Raw genomic sequence first — 20,933 nt, 5'->3', positions numbered from 1 at the left:
GTGTATCTTTCACACCTTCTAGTGGGACTTCAATACAGTCCTCAAATGTGAATTGCCATTCAATCTGGAGAGAAACATAATGGGGATGTATTCCAATCTGCTTTAAAAGGAGCTACACATTTGCATGCTAAGAATGTTAGGTAAAACATTTTCTAAATGTTCTAGAAATGTTTGGAGGACCTCCACGACAAGTAAAATGTATATAGCGTGAACATCAATGGAATATTATGTTAAACCTAAAACAAAAATGATATGAATGTCATAAAAACGTACTTATTTGGAAATTGTGGAACAGTATGCAACATTGTGGGAATGTTTTGTGCAACCTGTCTCAATATCCCAATAATATTATTGCAACATTAATGGAATGTCCTGTGCAAGCTAACTTAAACATTGTATGAATGTAACTGAGCATATTTTGTGTTTTGGGAACCACTCTCTCATACTATTCCCACAACCTAATTCATGTTCTGGGAACATTTAAAGAACTCTGAAAGGCTGTTCTTCACAACTGGACAGTTTTGTGATATGACAAAAATGTGGGAGCTTTCACAGAACCAATTTTGGTTTGCTGGGAAAACATTACTGGTACATTGTGCTATTACCTATTACATTACCTGGAAACCTATTTAACTTTTTTTTTGAATATTCTGTGGTGGTTGTTATAGAGAATATTTAAATTAGGGGGCCTCCCGGGTGGGGCAGTGGTTAAGGGTTAAGGGTACTGCAGCGCCAGCTGTGCCATCAGAGACTCTGGGTTCGCGCCCAGGCTCTGTCATAACCGGCCGCGACCGGGAAGTCCGTGGGGCGATGCACAATTGGCCTAGCGTCGTCCGGGTTAGGGAGGGCTTGGCTGGTAGGGATGTCCTTGTCTCATCGCGCACCAGCGACTCCTGTGGTGGGCCGGGTGCCGTGCGTGCTAACCAAGGTTGCCAGGTGCACGGTGTTTCCTCCAACACATTGGTGCGGCTGGCTTCCGGGTTGGATGCACGCTGTGTTAAGAAGCAGTGCGGCTTGGTTGGGTTGTGTATCAGAGGACACATGACTTTCAACCTTTGTCTCTCCCGAGCCTGTACGGAAGTTGTAGCGATGAGACAAGATAGTAGCTACTAAAACAATTGGATACCACGAAATTGGGGAGAAAAAGGTGTAAAATTCAACAACTAAAAAAGAGAATATTTAAATCAAAACATAAAAATATATATTTTTGTCAAAACCATTATCTGATAAAACCTTAACTATAATCTTAGCTAATGTTCTGGGAATGTTCCCAGTTTGCTGGGGGGAGTCTATGCAAACATTGAGATGTGTTTAAACAGTCATGGAAGAATTTCTCATTCCTCTTATGCTTTGTGTGTTGATGCAAGCACTGCAGGGGGATTCCATTATGATATTGTGTATGAGTGTGTGCTAAGAGTGTGGGATAAGGTACAGTGTGTGTAAATAGGGAAGTGAAGACCAGATAAAGAGAAAGAAGAAGAGGACGGAGGGGGAGCAGGGTCATACAGTACATCAACAAATGCTACGTTTCACTTTCATGTTGCATGCAATAATGTATTGCATGTTTCTCTGTGTTAACAATTCACACATGTACAGTACATAGCTGTGTCCTACCTTCGTAGGAGAGATGTGTGCATGGGAGACGTTTCCGTTAACGTTCTCTATTCGGGACAGTTTCTTCTCTGCTACCTGGGCCAGCTCTGGCAGTCCCTCTCCCCTGCCCTCCGTGCCTTCTCTCTCCCCCCTGTTGTGGTGGTGCCTGTCCAGGGTTCCATGGTGGCTGCGAAGGGTCCCGTGGTGGCTACCCGGCAGCTCCCTCTCTCTGCCCTCCAAGCCAGGGTAGGGGTGCTGAGGACAGGCCTGGGACTGACCTTGGTCCTGATGGGGGGTTGAACTATCTTCATCCTGAATCCTGTACTTCTGCAGAGCGGTAGATGAAGGGGGGAGAGAGAGGGGGGCGACAGAGAGAAGAGGGCAAGAGATGGGATAGTGAGAGGAAAGGAAGAGATAAAAAGGGAGTGAGAGGCAACGATAAAATAGAGAAGTGAAGGGGAAAGAGGGGAGAGGGACAGGTTTCTGTTAGTTTTCAGGTCACAGTGGAAGAGGACTAAGCACTTCTAAATGGGCTTAATGTCACTCAGCTAGAACTGTATGAAGATCAAACAGACTTTGTTCCATCACGCTGAGCATACACGCTGTGTGAGGTGTGTGTGTGTGTGTGTGTGTGTGTGTGTGTGTGTGTGTGTGTGTGTGTGTGTGTGTGTGTGTGTGTGTGTGTGTGTGTGTGTGTGTGTGTGTGTGTGTGTGTGTGTGTGTGTGTGTGTGTGTGGGATATACTATATATACACAAAAGTATTGTATGTTAACCCTCCTTCAAATTAGTGGATTTGGCTATTTGTATAAAATTGAGCCTAAAGCCATACAATCTCTATAGACAAATATTGTCAGTAGAAGAGCTCAGTATCTTTCAACATGGCACTGTCATAGAATGGCAACAAGTAGAATTTCCAACAAGTCAGTTCGTCACACAGAACGAGACTGCTGAGTGCTGAAGTGCATAGAGCGTCAAAATTGTATTTTCTTAATTTGCAACACTCACTACCGAGTTCCAAACTGACTCTGGAATCAACGTCACCACAAGAACTGTTCGTTGGGAGCTTCATGAAATGGGTTTCCATGGCCGATCAGCCACACACAAGCCTAAAATCACCATGCTAAATGCCAAGTGTCGGCTGGAGTGGTGTAAAGCTCACCGCCATTGGACTCTGGAGCAGTGGAAACGCAGTCTCTGGAGTGATGAATCACGCTTCCCCATCTGACAGTCCGACAGACTAATCTGGGTTTGCTGGATGCTAGGAGAACGCTACCTGCCCTAATGAACAGTGCCAACTGTAAAGTTTGGTGAAGGAGGAATAATGGTTTTGGGCTGTTTTTCGTGGTTCGTGGTAGGCCCCTTAGTTCCAGTGAAGGGAAATCTTAATGCTACAACATACAATGACATTCTAGACGATTCTCTGCTTCCAACTTGTAGTAACAGTTTGGGGAAGGCCCGTTCCTGTTTCAGGTTGACAATACCAGTGGGCACAAAGTGAGGTCCATAGACAAATGGTTTGTCGAGATCAGTGTGGAATAACTTGAATGGCTTGAACAGAGCCCTGACCTCAACCCCGTTGAACACCTTTGGGATGAATTGGAATGCCGACTGCAATCCAGGCCTAATCGCCCAACATCAGTTCCCATCCTCACCAGTGCTCTGGTGGCTGAATGAAAGCAAGCCCACACAGCAATGTTCCAACATCTAGTGGAAAATCTTCCCAGAAGAGTGGAGCCTGTTATAGCAAAAAACGGGGGACCAACTCGAAATGAATGCCCATGATTTTTGAATGAGATGTTCGATAAGCAGGTGTACACAAACTTTTGGTCATGTAGTGGAGATAACCTGTTGCATTTACAAGTTTGTAGCAGAAGTCAGTGGCTACTTCTTCTCTCTCTCCCTCCAGTGTCACACACACCACTGCCCCCTGCCCATCCCCCACCATTCTGGAGCACACACCGTCTCTCTCGAGTTGCGCAGGCTGCGCATCAAACAAGTGTCCAAGTATAAACAAAGTTACAAAAAAAACACTATCAACTATCCGGATATCCCAAAACATCTTAGGAAATGATTTAAAATAGTGAAATGATTTAAAATGCCCTAACATACACACTCAAACACACTCTTAATGCAGTCCGTTTACAGCTGCGGTGTCAACTCAGCTGCCTGCCTCAGGGAGTATGTGCCATCCCATCCCTCTCCTCTAGCCATACTGCAATTTATCCACTCTGTCTGACCTCTAACTGACCCCTCAGAAGACTACTCTGGCTTCATGGGGTCAATAGAAGGCACTCTAACCAAAGACTACACCATTTGTGCTTAGATGGACAAGAGACATGCAATTTACTATGCAGATTAGCTGTGCCAGCTAATAAGAAACAACCCAATCAGAACCATTTTGGCTGGCTCCCATTTGATTGTGAGACCATTCAAAATGCAACGGGAACATGGCCATTCCAAAACATTTAAAAATATACTTATGTAGCATGCCATTAAGGAAAAGCATATACAAATGGTAGAGGATGTAAGTAGATGTATTGTATTTGCTTCCTGGGTCAACCCCATTCCAGTTTCCTCTTCTCCCCTCCTCCCAGCCCTGTCAATCACCTAAAAATAAGACTCAGTGAGCTCACAGTACTAATCCGGTTTAGAGCAGAGGGCCCAAACAGCAGTACTATGCCCTGGTATATTCACACACCCCACAAAGATACAGTACATCAGGTCTGGGATGTGTACTACTGCTAAATTACTTAATGTTTGAATGTGAATGTGTATGCTCAGTTGAGCTGTTTACATTCTGCTTCATCATTATCACAAGCAGACTGGTGCTCCTGATACTGTAGCTTTGTGAGATAATGTTCATTCCATTGTTAGAGCAGCTGCATTCAAAGTTGGAGTCGCTGGCAATTGCAGTGGGTTCTGCACATAAAAAAGTATAATATCAAAAAACATTGAAAAATAAAATGCTATTGAGTAAATGTATTCATTGGTTCTCTTCATTTTGAATAGAGAGATGAAAATGTAATTAATTTAAGGTTATTTGTTGATGTAGAAATGTGTGGTTGTGTGGAAGAGATATGGGGTGGTGTGTCCCCGCTGAAAAAGTGGAAATACCACTGTGTTAGACTGTACATCTGTGTGTGAAAGAGTGTGTGCATAACCTAGCTGAAAAAAAATGTAATTTTTAGATTTGTTGTAATGTAAAGGGGTGGGGCTCAGGGGCTGTATGTTGCTGTGCGTGTTTGAGTGAGAATCACATCGGAGAGCCAAACAGTAAAAGCACAGCCCCCTTCATTATCGATGCATTGTGCCGACTCATTGCAGACTGAAGTCAGGAGCTGAGCCAGAAGCTGAGCATTACGTGTTACCCAGACTAAAGCCTTCCGCATGCTTCAGTTTGGCTGGCACCTAGCCCGAACCGATCAAGTGTGCTCACATACTTCCTTAAAATATCTTCACTTTGAAAAATGAGACAAAATAGTGCTGTTTGTCCATCATCAGACGTCGTAGCTGGTATACACTTCCTCAAAATAGTCCAAATTAGTCAAAGATAACTTAAGAAATCTGTCATAAATTTTGGATTTTTTTGCAGAGGAGATCTTAGTCGCGCAATTTTACATCAGTATTACTCAAGTGAAAAATGTGCATGAAAACGATCTCTCGTTGAATGACAATAAACACTTAATTGAAGAATTCCTACAGTTGACCAATCACCGACAAATGGGCAAAGACTCCAGCTACCGAACTTTGACTTGCTTCAAGAAAAAAAGATGTGCACGAACAGCCGGAAAAACCCTCTGCCGAAGACCGATGGGAAGATGGGAAGCATGCGAATGCCTTAAGGATTAGATGAGAGAGAATGGAATGGGAAGTTCTCACGCTTCTATTCATCAGGGGTGCTGGAGTTGATTTATAAAGCTATCACACTGCCTGGCATAGGCCTAAACATGCATTCTCATGACTGAATGAATGAATGAATTGATGAGTTGCAAACAATGATGTACACGAACCCTGGCTTGCTGATGCTATGTATTTGCCAATGAGAGGCTTTGAAGCCACTGGTCGGACGTATTGGCACTCCTCAGAAGGAGCAGTCCTCCATAGGATTTAATGGAATTATACAGTACTTCAATTAAATAAAAATGACATGTATTTAAACATTTTGTTGTTGTAGTGGGGACAGTAACGTTAGAACTTTAAAAAAATTATACTTTAAAGAAAATGTTTTTCTATATACATATATAGCATTAGTGCAAAGATTGGAAGTCTATGGTAACTGCTAGCATGCTAGCAGATACCATAGACTTCCAGTCATTGCGCGAATGCTAATTAGCATTGGCTTGCGAAACTACCTATATCATCCTTCATACTGGATGCAGACATAAAAATGGTATCCATGAGTTCATTGACTCTATGGAATTAGATAAAGGGCTTAATTGCCAAAATCCCAAAGTATTCCTTTAATAAATACATTTCTACAGCTTACAAAATAATTCTTTACAATGGTGGGAGAGTCCCAAGATGGAGGCATGGGTGTTTAAAAACAGCACCCCCTGTTAGTCATCTAGTGTATTAATATAAAACATTGGTCGCAAACTATGCTCACTTATCAACTAGGCCTAATGAATATGTGCTCGAAGAACAAGAGAGAAAAGAGAGACTTCATTGACAAGGCACTCAAACAAACCTGAAGAGTCGTTCAGAAATATATATACATACTGAACCAAATTATAAACTTAGCATGTAAAGTGTTGGTCCCATGTTTCATGAGCTGAAATAAAAGATCCTAGAAATGTTCCATATGCATCAAAAGCTTATTTATCTCAAATGTTGTGCGCAAATTTGCTTGAATCCTTGTTTATTTGTTGAGTGTAGGGGGCAGTATTTTGATGTTTTGATGAAAATCGTACCCAAATGAAACTGCCTATTTCTCAGGCCATAATCTAGAATATGCATATAATTGTCAGATTAGGATAGAAAACACTCTAATGTTTCCAAAACTGTCAAAATATTGTCTGTGAGTATAACAGAACTGATATTGCAGGCAAAAACCTGAGGAAAATCCAACCAGGAAGTGCTATTTTTCCTGAAAGCTCTCTGTTCCATTGCATGCTTTCCCTCCATTTAAAGGGATATCAACCAGATTCCTTTACCTATGGCTTCCTCATGGTGTGAAGTCTTTAGACATAGTTTCAGGCTTTTATTCTGAAAAATGAAAAATCACATTGCGTCATTGGATGGCTGGGTGCCAGCAGCGTTTTGCATGCACCAACAGAGTGGAGCAGACATTTTCTCTCTCTCTCCTATTGAAGAAGCTACAGTCTGGTTGAAATATTATCGATTATATATTGTAAAAACAACCTGGGGATTGATTATAAAAAACATTTGACATGTTTCTACGAATTTTCCGGATACTATTTGGAGTTTTTGTCTGCCCCGTCGTGACCGCTCGAGCTGTAGATTTCTGAACATAACGCGCCAACCAAATGGACCAATTGGATATAAAATAATCTTTATGGAACAAAAGGAACATTTATTGTGTAACTGGGAGTCTCGTGAGTGCAAACATCTGAAGATCATCAAAGGTAAGCAATTCATTTGATTGCTTTTCTGAATTTCGTGACCAATCTACTTTGCTGCTAGCTGTTTGCAATGTTTTGTCTGCTGAGAGAGATGTCCTTACATAAACGCTTGGTATGCTTTTGCCGAAAAGCTATTTTGAAACCTGACACGCCCGGTGGATTAACAACAGACTAAGCTGTGTTTTGCTATATTGCACTTGTGATTTCATGACAATTAAATATTTTTAGTAATTCAATTTGAATTTGGAGCTCTGCAATTCAGCGGATGTTGATGAAAATGATCCCGCTTGTCGGGATAGGTGCGTCAAGATGTTAAATGAGCATTTATCATTTGCAAAGATAATCCATCCACCTGACAGGTGTTGCATATCAAGAAGCTGATTAAACAATAATGATCATTAAAAAGGTGCAACTTGTGCTGGGGACAATAAAAGGACACTCAGAATTGTGCAGTTTTGTCACACAACACAATGCCACAGATGTCTCAAGATGAGGGAGCATGCAATTGGCATGCTGACTGCAGGAATGTCGACCAGAGCTGTTGCCAGACAATTGAATGTTAATTTCTCTTCCATAAGTCTCCTCCAACATCATTTTAGAGAATTTAGGGAAATCCACTCAGTTTCAAAACCTCAGACCACTTGTATCCACGCCAGCCCAGGACCTCCACATCCGGCTTCTTCACCTGGGGGATTGTCTGAGACCAGCCACCTGGACAGTTGATGAAACTGGGTTTGCACAACCAAATAACTTTTGCACAAACTGTCAGAAACCGTCTCAGGGAAGCTCATCTGCATGCTCGTTGTCCTCACCAGGGTCTTGACCTGACTGCAGTTTGGTGTTGTACCTTTCCACTAGATGTAGGAACATTGCTGTGGGGACTTCCATTCAGCCATAAGAGCATTAGTGCGTTTGGGCACTGATGTTGGGCTATTAGACCTGGCTCGCAGTAGGCGTTCCAATTCATCCCAAAGGTGTTCGTTGGGGTGAGGTCACCGATCTCGACAAACCATTTAGGTATGGACCTCGCTTTCTGCATGGGGCGATTGTCATGCTGAAACAGGAAAGGACCATACCCAAACTATTGCCACAAAGTTGGGAGCACAGAATCGTCTAGAATGTCATTTGTCAAATCAAATGTTATTTGTCACATACAACACCATACAGTGAAATGCTTATTTACAAGCCCTTAACCAACAATGCTAAGAAGTTAAGAAGAAAAACGTGTTAAGTAAAAAATTGATAAGTTAAAACAAAATAAGAGGCTAGATATTGGGGGTACCAGTACAGAGTCAATGTGCGAGGGCACCAGTTAGTCGAGGTAATTGAGGTAATATGTACATGTAGGTAGAGTTAAAGTGACCATGCATAGATAATAAACAGAGAGTAGCAACAGCATATAAGAGTGGTCTGGGTAGCCTTTTGATTAGCAGTTCAAGAGTCGTATGGGGTGGAAGCTGTTAAGAAGCCTAGACTTGGCACTCCGGTACCGCTTGCCGTACGATAGCAGAGAGAACAGTCTATGACTAGGGCGGCTGGGGTCTTTGACAATTTTTAGGGCCTTCCTCTGACACTGCCTGGAATAGAGGTCCTGGATGGCGGGAAGCTTGTCCCCAGTGATGTACTGGGCCATATGCACTACCCTCTGTAGTGCCTCGTGGTTGGAGGCCGAGCAGTTGCCATACCAGGCAGTGACACAACCCATCAGGATGCTCTCGATGGTGCAGCTGTAGAACCTTTTGCGGATCTGAGGACCCATGCCAAATTCCCCCAAGTCTCCTGGGGGGGGAATAGGCTTTGTCGTGCCCTCTTCACGACTCTTCATGACATGATAGTTTGTTGGTGATGTGGACACCAAGGAACTTGAAGTTCTCAACCTGCTTCACTGCTGCCCCGTCGACGCTCGGTCCTCCTTTTCCTGTATCATCTCCTTTTGCACAATCATCTCCTTTGTCTTGATCATGTTGAGGGAGAGGTTGTTGTCCTGGCACCTCACAGCCAGGTCTCTGACCTCCTCCTTATAGGCCAGGGGTGGGCAATTCCAGTCCTCTGGGGCCCGATTGGTTTCACAGTTTTACCCCAACCCCAGCTAACACACACCTGACTCCAATAATCACCTAATCATTATCTTCAGTTTAGAATGCAATTTGAAAAAAATCAGGCCCCCGAGGACTGGAGTTGCACACCCCTGCTATAGTCTGTCTCATCATTGTTGGTGATCAGGCTGTTGTGTCATCGGCAACTGTGACTATGGTGGTCTGTTTGAAACATGTTGGTATTACAGACTCAGTTAGGGACAGTTTGAAAATATCAGTGAAGACACATGCCGGTTGGTCAGCGCTTGCTCAGAGTACACGTCCTGGTAATCCGTCTGGCCCTGCAGCCTTGTGAATGTTGACCTGTTTAAAGTTCTTACTCACATCGTCTACAGAGAGCGTGATCACACAGTCGTCCATAACTGCTGATGCTCTCATGCATGCTTCAGATTTAAATGCCTCGAAGCGAGCATAGAAGTAGTTTATCTCGTCTGGTAGGCTCGTGTCACTGAGCAGCTCGCGGCTGTGCCTCCCTTTGTAGTCTGTAATAGTTTGCAAGCCCTGCTACATCCGATGAGCGTTCGGAGTCGGTGTAGTACTATTCGATCTTAGTCCTGTATTGACCCTTTTCCTGTTTAATGGTTCGTCAGAGGGCATAGCAGAATTTCTTATAAGCTACTTGGTTAGAGTCCAACATCCTTGAAAGCGACAGCTCTACCCTTTAGCTCAGGACAGATGTTGTCTGTAATCCATGGCTTCTGGTTGGGGTACGTACAGTGACTGTGGGGATGACATCATCAATGCAATTATTGATGAAGCCAGTGAGTGATGCGATGTACTCCTCAATGTCATCGAATAATTCCCAGAACATATTCCAGTCTGTGCTAGCAAAAGAGTCCTGTAGCTTAGCATCTGCTTCATCTGACCACTTTCTTATTGACCGAGTCACTGGTGCTTCATGCTTTCGTTTTTCTTTGTAAGCAGGAATCAGGAATATAGAACTACTGTATGGTCAGATATGCCAAATGGAGGGCGAGGGAGAGCTTTGTACATGTCTCTGTGTGTGGAGTAAAAGTGGTCTAGAGTTGTTTTTCCTTCTGATTGCACATTTAACATGCTGGTAGAAATGTGTAAAACAGATTTGATTTTCCCTGCATTAAAGTCCCTGACAACTAGGAGCGCCAAACTCTGCATGAGCATTTTCCTGTTTGCTTATGGCCATATGAAGCTCATTGAGTGCGGTCTTAGTGCCAGCATCCATTTGTGGTAATATAAGTCGACAGTTACGAAAAATAAAGATGAAAACTCTTGGTAAATAGTGTGATCTACAGCTTATCATGAGATACTCTATCTCAGGCAAGCAAAAACCCTTGTCTCTTGGCTTCCGTAATGAGCCTCACATCAGATGCTGCTAATCATCTCATTCTCTTATCTTCTCCTTCTCTATCCATTTTCACTTTTCCTCCTCTCCTCTCACTCCTCTCTCCGGATTTGCCTCACTCACTCACTTGTAATGTGTGCTGTACCTCGAGGACCGGGGAAACAAGCCATATATATATACCTATGTTTGAGTGGGAGGCTCAGGCTCTTATGTAAATTAGTGTCATGCAGTAGAGTGTAAGGACTGGAGCAGACATGATGTGTGAGGTTTTGAGTCATTGTGCCAGGGCTGGTTTGGGCTGCGTGACTGGAGATTGAGGGAGAGGAGAGAGAGGCCTTCAGTACCCTTCTGGCTATGGGACGCCCCCCTCAGATCTCTCTCTCTCTCTCATATACACACACACACACACGTGCAAACCCTGCCTATTTCTGCCCCTGCCTCTCACACACAGTCACATAGGCTGGCATAACAAGCCCAGCTAGACTCACAAAGGACAGAATAGAAGTGGTACGTCTGTTTGTAGCCTGCTCAGTTTGTATCATGATTTGCTATAGCTACAACCTGAGAGCATCTGAGTGGGTGGTTAGCTGTTTGACAGGATGCCACATGGCAGGTTGTACCACTCTGCCATTGCACACGCATGCTGGGGGATCTGTACAGTACGGTAGGTAGGCCCATCAGATGGCAGCTACACTATACACTCCTTCAAATTCGGCTATTTCAGCCACACCCGTTGCTGACAGGTGTATAAAATCGAGCATACAGCCATGCAATCTTCATAGACAAACATTGGCAGTAGAATGGCCTCAAGCTCTTAAAGATCTCTACTGATCGGTGTCCCACCTTCAGGACAATTGAGCTAATGTGTGCTAATATGATTAGCATGACGTTGTAAGTAAGAAGAAAATTTCCTAGGACATAGACATATCTTATATGGGCAGAAAGCTTACATTTTTGTTAATCTAACTGCACTCTCCAATTTACAATAGCTATTACAGTGAAAACATGCCATGCTATTGTTTGAGGAGAGTGCACATTTATGTACTTGAAACATGTATATATTGACTAATTAGGCATATTTGGGCAGACTGGGGTGGCAGGGTAGCCTAGTGGTTAGAGCGTTGGACTAGTAAATGAAAGGTTGCAAGTTCACATCCCCAAGCTGACAAGGTACAACGCGTTCTGCCCCTGAACAGGCAGTTAACCCACTGTTCCTAGGCTGTCATTGAAAACAAGAATTTGTTCTTAACTGACTTGCCTAGTTAAATAAAGGTGAAAAAAAGACTTGATACAACATTTTGATCAGAAATACAATGGTTCATTGGATCAGTCTAAAACTTTGCCCATACACTGCTGTCACCTAGTGGCCAACATCTAAATTGTGCCTAGTCCTAAATCAGATAATTGCCTATCTCTTGCATTTCAAAGATGATGGAACAAAAAAAGCAACAGTTGTTTTTTTCTTTGTATTATCTCTTACCAGATATAATGTATTATATTCTCCTACAATAATTTCACATTTCCACAAACTTCAAAGTGTTTCCTTTCAAATGGTATCAAGAATATACATATCCTTGCTTCAGGTCCTGAGCTACAGGCAGTTAGATGTGGGTATGTCATTTTAGGCGAAAATTGAAAAAAAGGGTTCGATCCTTAAGTGGCCCTGACCTCAATCCTATAGAAAATGTGTGGGCAGAACTGGAAAAGCATGTGCGAGCAAGGAGGCCTACAAACCTGACTCAGTTACACCAGCTCTGTCAGGAGGAATGGGCCAATATTCAACCAACTTATTGTGGGAAGCTTGTGGAAGGCTAACCGAAACGTTTGACCCAAATTAAACAATTTAAAGGCAATGCTACCACATACTAATTGAGTGTATGTCAAATTCTGACCCACTGGGAATGTGATGAAATAAAAGCTGAAATAAATAATTCTCTATACTATTATTCTGACATTTCACATTCTTAAAATAAAGTGGTGATCCCAACTAGCGCTAAGACAGTGCATTTTTACTAGGATTAAATGTCAGGAATTGTGAAATACTGAGTTTAAGTGTATTTGGCTAAGGTGTATGTAGACTTCGACTGTACATGCATATGCATGTTCTGTAGATACATGTGTACGCACACACATTTCACCGACACAGGCACACACAGCTTTTTTCTGCATACACCCCAGTTCAGTAAGTTGGTTTCAGTGAATGGCCTCAGTTTGTTTCCTGTAGAGCTGTACAGTTGAAGCCATGGAGGAGTTGGTGGAACGGAAGAAATGGGCAATGGATCGAACTGTCTCTTCTCTCTGCGCTGTTCTTCATCTCCAGCTCTGTTCGCTCTGAGCAGTAGCTCCCCTCCCAATCTCTCTACACACTGACAGCAATGAGACGGGAGGAGGAGGAAGAGGGAAGAGTAAACCTGCAGTCACTGAATAATTGTGATTTATTTAGAAACCTCCAGCAGCAGACAGAGGACACCCAGACAGAAGAGTTTAGTCTCTCGGCTCATCTATTAATTAAGTTACTTGTCTTCAGCAATTCCATATTCAGGTGAACCTCAGCCGCTAACAGTCTCTCCCTCTCCCATGGCTGACGTTTCCTCTAAAAGCCAAACTCCCATCCTGAGCCTTCCCTTATACACCAACCCAGCCTGAGCCTTCCCATATACATACGCCAACCCAGCAGCCAATTACGTACAGAGCATTACATGAACATGTACTCTGGTCTGCACTACACTGCCTTGCTCAGCTCTACCCTACCAGTTAGATTTCAGAGACCAAGCCTAACACTGAATTGATCCTACCCACACAGCTCTGGTAATCACTCTGCTATGGGAGGTCATTTCTTCACTGAAACAGTTGGGAAACAAAGAGTTAGACTCACATAAATAAAACCACCAGTCCACTGTACTGGCCTGCCTTCCTACTAATACTTATGAGAGATCATTTTCTCCAGTGTAGAGCGAGGCGAGTGTGTTAATTAAGGCATCCGCATGCTTCCCAGCAGAAACAGTTCAGAAGAGTTTGTGCATATATTATGACCACATTGTGATGTTTTTTGTTTGTTTTGGACTTCAGTAAGAGTTTTTTCGATAGTTCGGGCACATTTATTTGAGACAAGCTGAAGTCAGTAGCAAAGGTCTGTGCCTCTTCGTCTGTGATTGGTCAATAGTAGGGATTCGTCAATAAAGTCTTTGTTGTCGTTCAACGAGAGACAACTCGTTTTCATGAAATTTTTTTCAATGACAAATACTGCACCAACAATCTTAGTTGGATGTAAAATTATGCAACTAAGATCTCCTTGGCAAAAAAGTCCAAATTAACATCTTGGCACACCCATCCCTTTAGCGGGATCATTTTAGTCAACATCTGCTGAATTGCAGAGCGCCAAATTCAAATTAAATTACAAAAAAAAAATGTTTTCATGAAATCACAAATGCAATATAGCAAAACACAGTTTAGCTTGTTGTTAATCCACCTGGCATGTCAGATTTCAAAAAAGCTTTTCGGCAAAAGCATACCAAGCGTTTATGTAGACAAAACATTACAAACAGCTAGCAGCAAAGTAGATTGGTCACGAAAGTCAGAAAAGCAATAAAATGAATCGAATACCTATGATGATCTTCGGATGTTTGCACTCACGAGACTCTCAGTTACACAATAAATGTTCCTTTTGTTCCATAAAGATTATTTTTATATCCAAAATACCTCCATTTGGTTGGCGCGTTATGTTCAGAAATCCACATGCTCGAGCGGTCACGACGGGGCAGACGGAAATTCCAAATAGTATCCGTAAAGTTCGTAGAAACATGTCAAACGTTTTTAATAATCAATCCTCAGGTTGATAATATTTCAACCAGACTGTAGCTTTTTCAATAGGAGAGAGAGAGAAAATGTCTGCTCCAAGCTTTTGCGCATGCAAAACTCTGCTGGCACCCAACCATCCACTGACGCGATGTGATCATTCTCGCAAATTTTTCAGAATAAAAGCCTGAAACTATGTCTAAAGACTGTTCACACCATGTGGAAGCCATAGGGAAAGGAATCTGGTTGATATCCCTTTAAATAGAGGGAAGGCATGCAATGGAACAGGGAGATTCATTTCTCTTTGACACTTCCTGGTTGGATTTTCCTCAGGTTTTTGCCTGCAATATCAGTTCTGTTATACTCACAGACAATATTTTGACAGTTTGGGAAACTTTAGAGTGTTTTCTATCCTAATCTGACAATTATATGCATATTCTAGATTCTGGGCCTGAGAAATAGGCAGTTTCATTTGGGTATGTGTTTCATCCAAACATCAAAATACTGCCCCCTACACTCAACAGGTTAATGACCGATTTCTTGAGTTATCTTTGCTTATTTCTACTATTTTAAGGAAGTGTATACAGGCAACAGCTTCTCAAAATGGACAAACAGTACCACTGCTGCTTTTTCTCATTTCTCAAGCAAAGGTCTTTTAAGGGAGTATGTGAGCACACTCGTTTGGTTCGCCTAGCCAAGTTCGACTAGGCGCCAGCCGAACTGAACCATGCTGATGCCTTTAGCCAGAGTGCTTTAGCTGGAGTGTTATGACATAAGACAGTGAGAGGGGTGAGGAGGAGGGATGGGGGAGGCAGGGAACCCCCCAGAGGAGAGGAACAGAGCGAGAGGTTGTTGCGTAATCAGCTGAAGTAGCTGTTTGGTTTACTGTGTGAGTTTTCTAAAGCGGATGACAACACAGGGAGGACACACACACAAAACCACAAACATGTACAGAAATAGGAGACAGACAGAACGATAGGAAGGCAGCAAAACATATAAGATGGAGAATAATTGTTTTGGATGATTTTAAGAGGCGCTACTGACGGCATGGTAGCATGCTTTATGTGCATCAATATTATGACATGTTAATTATGATGCAGCAAGCATCCTACAGTACATGCGTACTTGGTTTGGCGAGGACATTGGGAGTGATACATTCTCTGTGTCTGCTTGACTTGATGCAGCAGACTCAAAAACAGCTAATCACACACACACACACACACACACACACAGAGGCTGTCATATGTCAGTGTGTCAGGATTCAGCTTCAGTCTAGCGTGGCCAGAAAAACATGACTAAACTCCAACCAGATTAACAATTTGAGCTTCTTAAAGTGAGCACATCACTAGTGTGTGCGTGTGTGAAGGCACAGAGAGGAAATACAAACATTATTTATGCTTGATGTGATCTTAAAAGCTATGAGGGTCTTAACACACACACACATACATGCACACACAGACACACACACACACACGGTGATTCCTTCTGCTCACAGACTGAGCAGCCTAACGAGAGTTGTTGGAGCATGTGCGTCAGCTCTGTTTGGGTTAACACAGCTCTGTTTGGGTCAACTCTTCCTCCATTTCTCTTTCTCCCTCTGTCACACCATCTTTTTCTCCCTCTCTCTCTTTCCCTTTCTCTCGTTCCAATTATCTCTTTCTCTCTTCTCTTTTACACACATGGCAAATATTACACACAGATCCCATCTGGCTGACTATTACAGTATATTACACAGAGACTCCCTCTTACTCACACACACATTTAAACAAATACTGACCACCATTCATCCATGCTTCCCTACATTACTGAGAGTATTCAGACAGTGTGCGTGTGTGTGTGTGTGTGTGTGTGTGTGTGTGTGTGTGTGTGTGTGTGTGTGTGTGTGTGTGTGTGTGTGTGTGTGTGTGTGTGTGTGTGTGTGTGTGTGCGTGTGCGTGTGCTTGTCTCCTACCTTGCATCCGAACATAAGCGAGATGGTGCTGTTGGTGCATGCTACTTTACAGTGGCACAACATTGGTGTAAAACAATCCGAGTGCTTGATGCTGGGTGTCATAGTGTTGTCAGTGCCTGGGCACCTCCATCATGGTTTCTCTCTCTCTCTCTCTCTCTCTCTCTCTGCACACCCCCACCCCCCACCCTCCCCACCCCCGAGCCAGGAACCCTCTGTACAACTGTCAGTCTGTCACTCTTTTGGTCTGTCAGTCCTGGCTCTTCCTGCCTCCAGCCTGCTCCCCCTGTCTCTTCTTCATCACAACCACCATCCTCATAATCCTTGTAGGCAGTCAAAGGTAGAGGCAGTCTCTCGTCCTCTCCCTCCCTCCGTCAGTCTCTGTCCTTCCGTCTCCCCCGTCTCTCTCCTTACTTAGTACACAGCACAGCAGTCCCAGTTCTCTCTCTGTGAGCCCAGCTCACAGCTCAGCTATCAAAGGCTGTGTCTGTGCCTCTCACTCTACTTCTCTCTCGTTCCCTCGCTCTCTGCTCGGCTGACTCGCGCTTTGCGTTGAGGCAGTCAGATCAATGAGCTCAGAGAGAGAGAGAGAGGGAAGAACCATGGTGGCGGAGAGAGGGAGAGCGAAAGAGAGCCCTGGGCCAGGAGGGTGGATGTGGAAGGAGGTGGGGGGGGACCGTGTGTGTTCTCGCTCATCCTGCGTTTCCACTCATTCCATCACTACCTCTCCACCTGCTGCAGTGGAGGCTCTGCCATGACTTGTGCACTCACACACACACACACACACAAACACACACACACACACACACACACACAAAAACACAAACATGGGCAGCAAGCAAAGAGAGAGAGAGAGACTGTATATGAGGGGGAGGGGCTTATTGCACAGCCCAGTGGACAGGACTGACCAAACAAACACACTGAACAACAGAGGAGAGGAACAGAGAGGAGAGGAGAGAGGGTAGATGAGCGGAAGGGGCTCATTACACAGACCAGTGGACAGGACTGACCAAACAAACAAACTGAACAAGAGAGGAGAGGAGAAAGTTACCCAGGAAAGGGAGATGTGATCTCAGCAGTCAAGGGAAACCTATCCACTCTACAACCCGCTGCTGCCCAAGAGCATATCAAAGCAGCACACTCATAGTGAAATGAACCTCTCCCTATAGCACACACTGGAAGCCCGAAGAGTAGAAAGGAGAAAGAGAAGGATGGAGAGGGAGAGGGAGAGGACTGCAAAGACATAGTAGACCCAAACAAATTGTGCACACAACCTTGGTGTAGTTAAACATGTTCAGCTACCCCTAGGGAGCTAAACCTAGACCTAGCCTTAGCCAGAGTAACTCAAGTTACGGAAATGTGCAAGTACATGCCAGCAGAGCACCTTGGAGTTAAACCCTGCAGAAAGTTACAAGACTTAAGGAGCCTCCTAAGAGGCTGAACATTTTTATTTCTACATGGGGCTGGGCGATATACCGTATTTTACGATATACTGGTATTGACGATATACTGGTATTGTTGTCCCTCAACCACGAGACACTTGAGTCCAGTCTCCATGGTCAATGCAGCACATGCAACAATGTTGATAACAATGATGCTGTTTTCACTTTGCTTCTTAATATAAATCCCCTAGTGTTCTATAATTACACCATTCGTTTGTGTTTCTCTTACACCTGCAAACAGCTAGTTTCTCTTTTCTTAGAAAGTTTGGCCTAAATTTAGGTTAGCCACTAATGCTAATTGCTAGTTACCTGGTTAACAGCCTGGTAATACCAGTGATGGTGTAGACTTAAATCTTCACGTTGTTTGTGCAACAGTATCTTCTAAATCAAAGAGGAATCGAGGGCTTGCAGTTGATGTACAACGTGTCCTGGCGGCCATGTTGGAAGACCACCACATTAATTCTTCTGACAACAGCAACCAAGTGGCTACCCCAAACTGCATGACAACAGTGCCTAAAACTAGTTGATTCATCACCACGGTCATTTTCTGTAGAGTATTTGGCTGCTTTAACAAGGCAGGAAAGACAACAGAAAAACAAGATGTGTACAGATTACCCTCAATCATGAAACATCATTGGTGACATCAAGATAAGAACTGTCAGAAAAGCGAATAAACCTTTTTGCCTGTCAAGTCCTGAACCCTGACAGCTGTCAGTAACGGGTCTGCTACGATCATTTCATCACTGGTAAGTCAAGTCTGATCGATTTCGAGTTTAGTTTAGCTCTTAAGTTAACCAGGTGTTAATAACAACACTACGTTAGCCAAAATTACCTATCTAGATAGCTTGTAGTCTAGCAATCTACTACCTAACTCAAAACAGGTGCACACAATCAACACATAAGGAGGGGGAGGAAATAATCAGTAGCAGCTAGTAGGCCGGCGTCGACGACCGCCGAGCGCCACCCGAACGGGAAGGGGAGTGTCCTTCGGTCGGAGTCGTGACAAGGGGGACAGGTCTGGCACTGCAGGGTTTGAGTCCCGTGTGGCGTAGTGTGTTACTGATGGTAGGCTTTGTTACTTTGTTCCCAGCTCTCTGCAGGTCATTCACTAGGTCCCCCCGTGCGGTTCTGGGATTTTTGCTCACTGTTCTTGTGATCATTTTGACAATCATTTCATCACTGGTAAGTCAAGTCTGATCGATTTCGAGTTTAGTTTAGCTCTTAAGTTAACCAGGTGTTAATAACAACACTACGTTAGCCAAAATTACCTATCTAGATAGCTTGTAGTCTAGCAATTAGCATGTGTCGCGTGAGTTTAAAGTTTTGGGGAAGCTATGATTTCACCATCAAAATGAGTCTTTATAACAAAGGATTGCACACCTCTACTATCACAATTGCAGACAAATGTAATCATACTATTCCTAATGTTATGAGTAGATTGGATAGTGATAATTTAGGCTATTAGTAAGTGCTTGGTGGCATAGGTTTATAGGCTATATCAGGGACGTCTCCTTTGCACTGGAAAAATGTGGCGTGAGATAAACATTTCATGCAATTCTACCTACACTTTATATGACCGGAGAAATTAGCAGAATCCTTTTTAATAAGATGGTAGCCTTGGCCTACTCTACTCACACTGACAACAGATCAATAAAAATGACCTTGAAAAAGGATTCCTGGCTAAAAGGTATCCAGCGTTTGTCAAATTGTCAAAAGTCATTTTTGTGCATTTTAGCTAACCCTAACCATTTTCCTAACCATAACCTAATTATCCTAACCTGCTGCCTAAATTCTCCTAATCTGCTACGAAATGTCAAATATGACATTAACTTGACAAAAGCTGGATCGCTTCTAGCCATGACCATGAAAGGGGAGACGCAGGGGAGACGCAAATGGTACAATGTGATGTCCAGGTATTTTCCCCAAAAACTCCAGTGGTTATCATATATTCATAAGGTTTTGTGCATTTCAGGAAACACTAATTATCATTGATAACCAAATGATAACTTTATTCATAAGAGCAGGGAAAATGTATGTATGGACATTACAGCATAGGAAAAAGGTCTCGATGGCATATGACAACCTGCTGTGTTGGTTGTTCAACACCAGCAATAGATGTAATCTTTATATGACACCTGAATGAACTAAACAGAACCAAATAATTAAGAGCCCTGATGGTATAGGTGACCTGAAGAAGTGATATTCTAACATCAGGTTTGCTTTTCATTTGTTTATGAACTACTGTAGGTTCACCAGCTGACCTCTTATCAAGACACTCATGTCAACTGGATTCCCACTATGAAGAGAAGCAATGGTGCAGCAGCATCCATTTCTCCTTTACTACTTTGTCCTTTTCCAGATATGAATGGAGACCATCCCTCAATTATATGAGATGGTTGCTATATGCTGTGCTTCGGTCAATCTGAACGATTCTGTTATGCCATTTGTGTAGAGCATCTTCACCTTGTCATCATGACAAAAGTGCCCCCTTAAACCGTATGAATATATAAAATGTCATTCGGAACGTGTAAAGACTATTGTTTACGATATTGTAAACATACTGTACTTGAAAAATAAGCTATATTGTTGTATGGGTGAAATGAGAAGTATATTGTCATTCTGCTTTCTCTAGCCCTATTTGAATAAAACGTATTTCTTATAGCCCAACTATTTTAAACACAATTAGCATAGGCAATGTAATTGTTGTGGCAGTCTTAGGCAAACCTTCTTCATTTTCACATTGGCACCTCCAAGTGCCACTCAGACCCTCTTGGAGAAAGGTTTCTGGCATTGAACTTGGCAATAGTATGTTTTAATCTCTCTGGGATATTGCAGGGCGCCAAATTCAAAACAACAGAAATCCCATAATTAAAATTCCTCAAACATACAAGTATTTTACACCATTTTAAAGATAAACTTGTTGTAATTCCAGTCCGATTTCAAAAAGGTTTTACGACGAAAGCACACCATATGATTATGTTAGGTCAGTACCTTGTCACAGAAAAACACAGCCATTTTTCCAGCCAAAGAGAGGGGTCATAAAAAGCAGAAATAGAGTTAAAATGAATCACTAACCTTTGAGGATCTTCATCAGATGGCACTCATAGGACTTCATGTTACACAATACATGTATGTTTTGTTCGATAAAGTTCATA

General features: G+C 43.0%; 1 protein-coding gene across 1 annotated transcript in view; it reads right to left on the bottom strand.

The window, feature by feature from the left end:
• LOC109897228 (discs large homolog 1-like protein) overlaps positions 1–16,944 on the bottom strand; it is a 221,195-nt gene extending 204,251 nt beyond the window's left edge. Inside the window, exons 1-2 of the mRNA XM_031833735.1 lie at positions 16,340–16,944; positions 1,615–1,920 (exon numbers count right to left, since the gene is read on the bottom strand). Coding sequence (XP_031689595.1) covers positions 1,615–1,920; positions 16,340–16,441 — 408 coding nt within the window. The 5' untranslated portion in view covers positions 16,442–16,944. The remainder of the gene's footprint in view (positions 1–1,614; positions 1,921–16,339) is intronic.
• Positions 16,945–20,933: the final 3,989 nt, after the last annotated feature.

The sequence above is a fragment of the Oncorhynchus kisutch genome, linkage group LG10 (genome assembly GCF_002021735.2).
Source record: "Oncorhynchus kisutch isolate 150728-3 linkage group LG10, Okis_V2, whole genome shotgun sequence".
Taxonomy (NCBI): Eukaryota; Metazoa; Chordata; class Actinopteri; order Salmoniformes; family Salmonidae; genus Oncorhynchus; species Oncorhynchus kisutch.
This window is presented reverse-complemented; position numbering and strand designations above follow the sequence as displayed.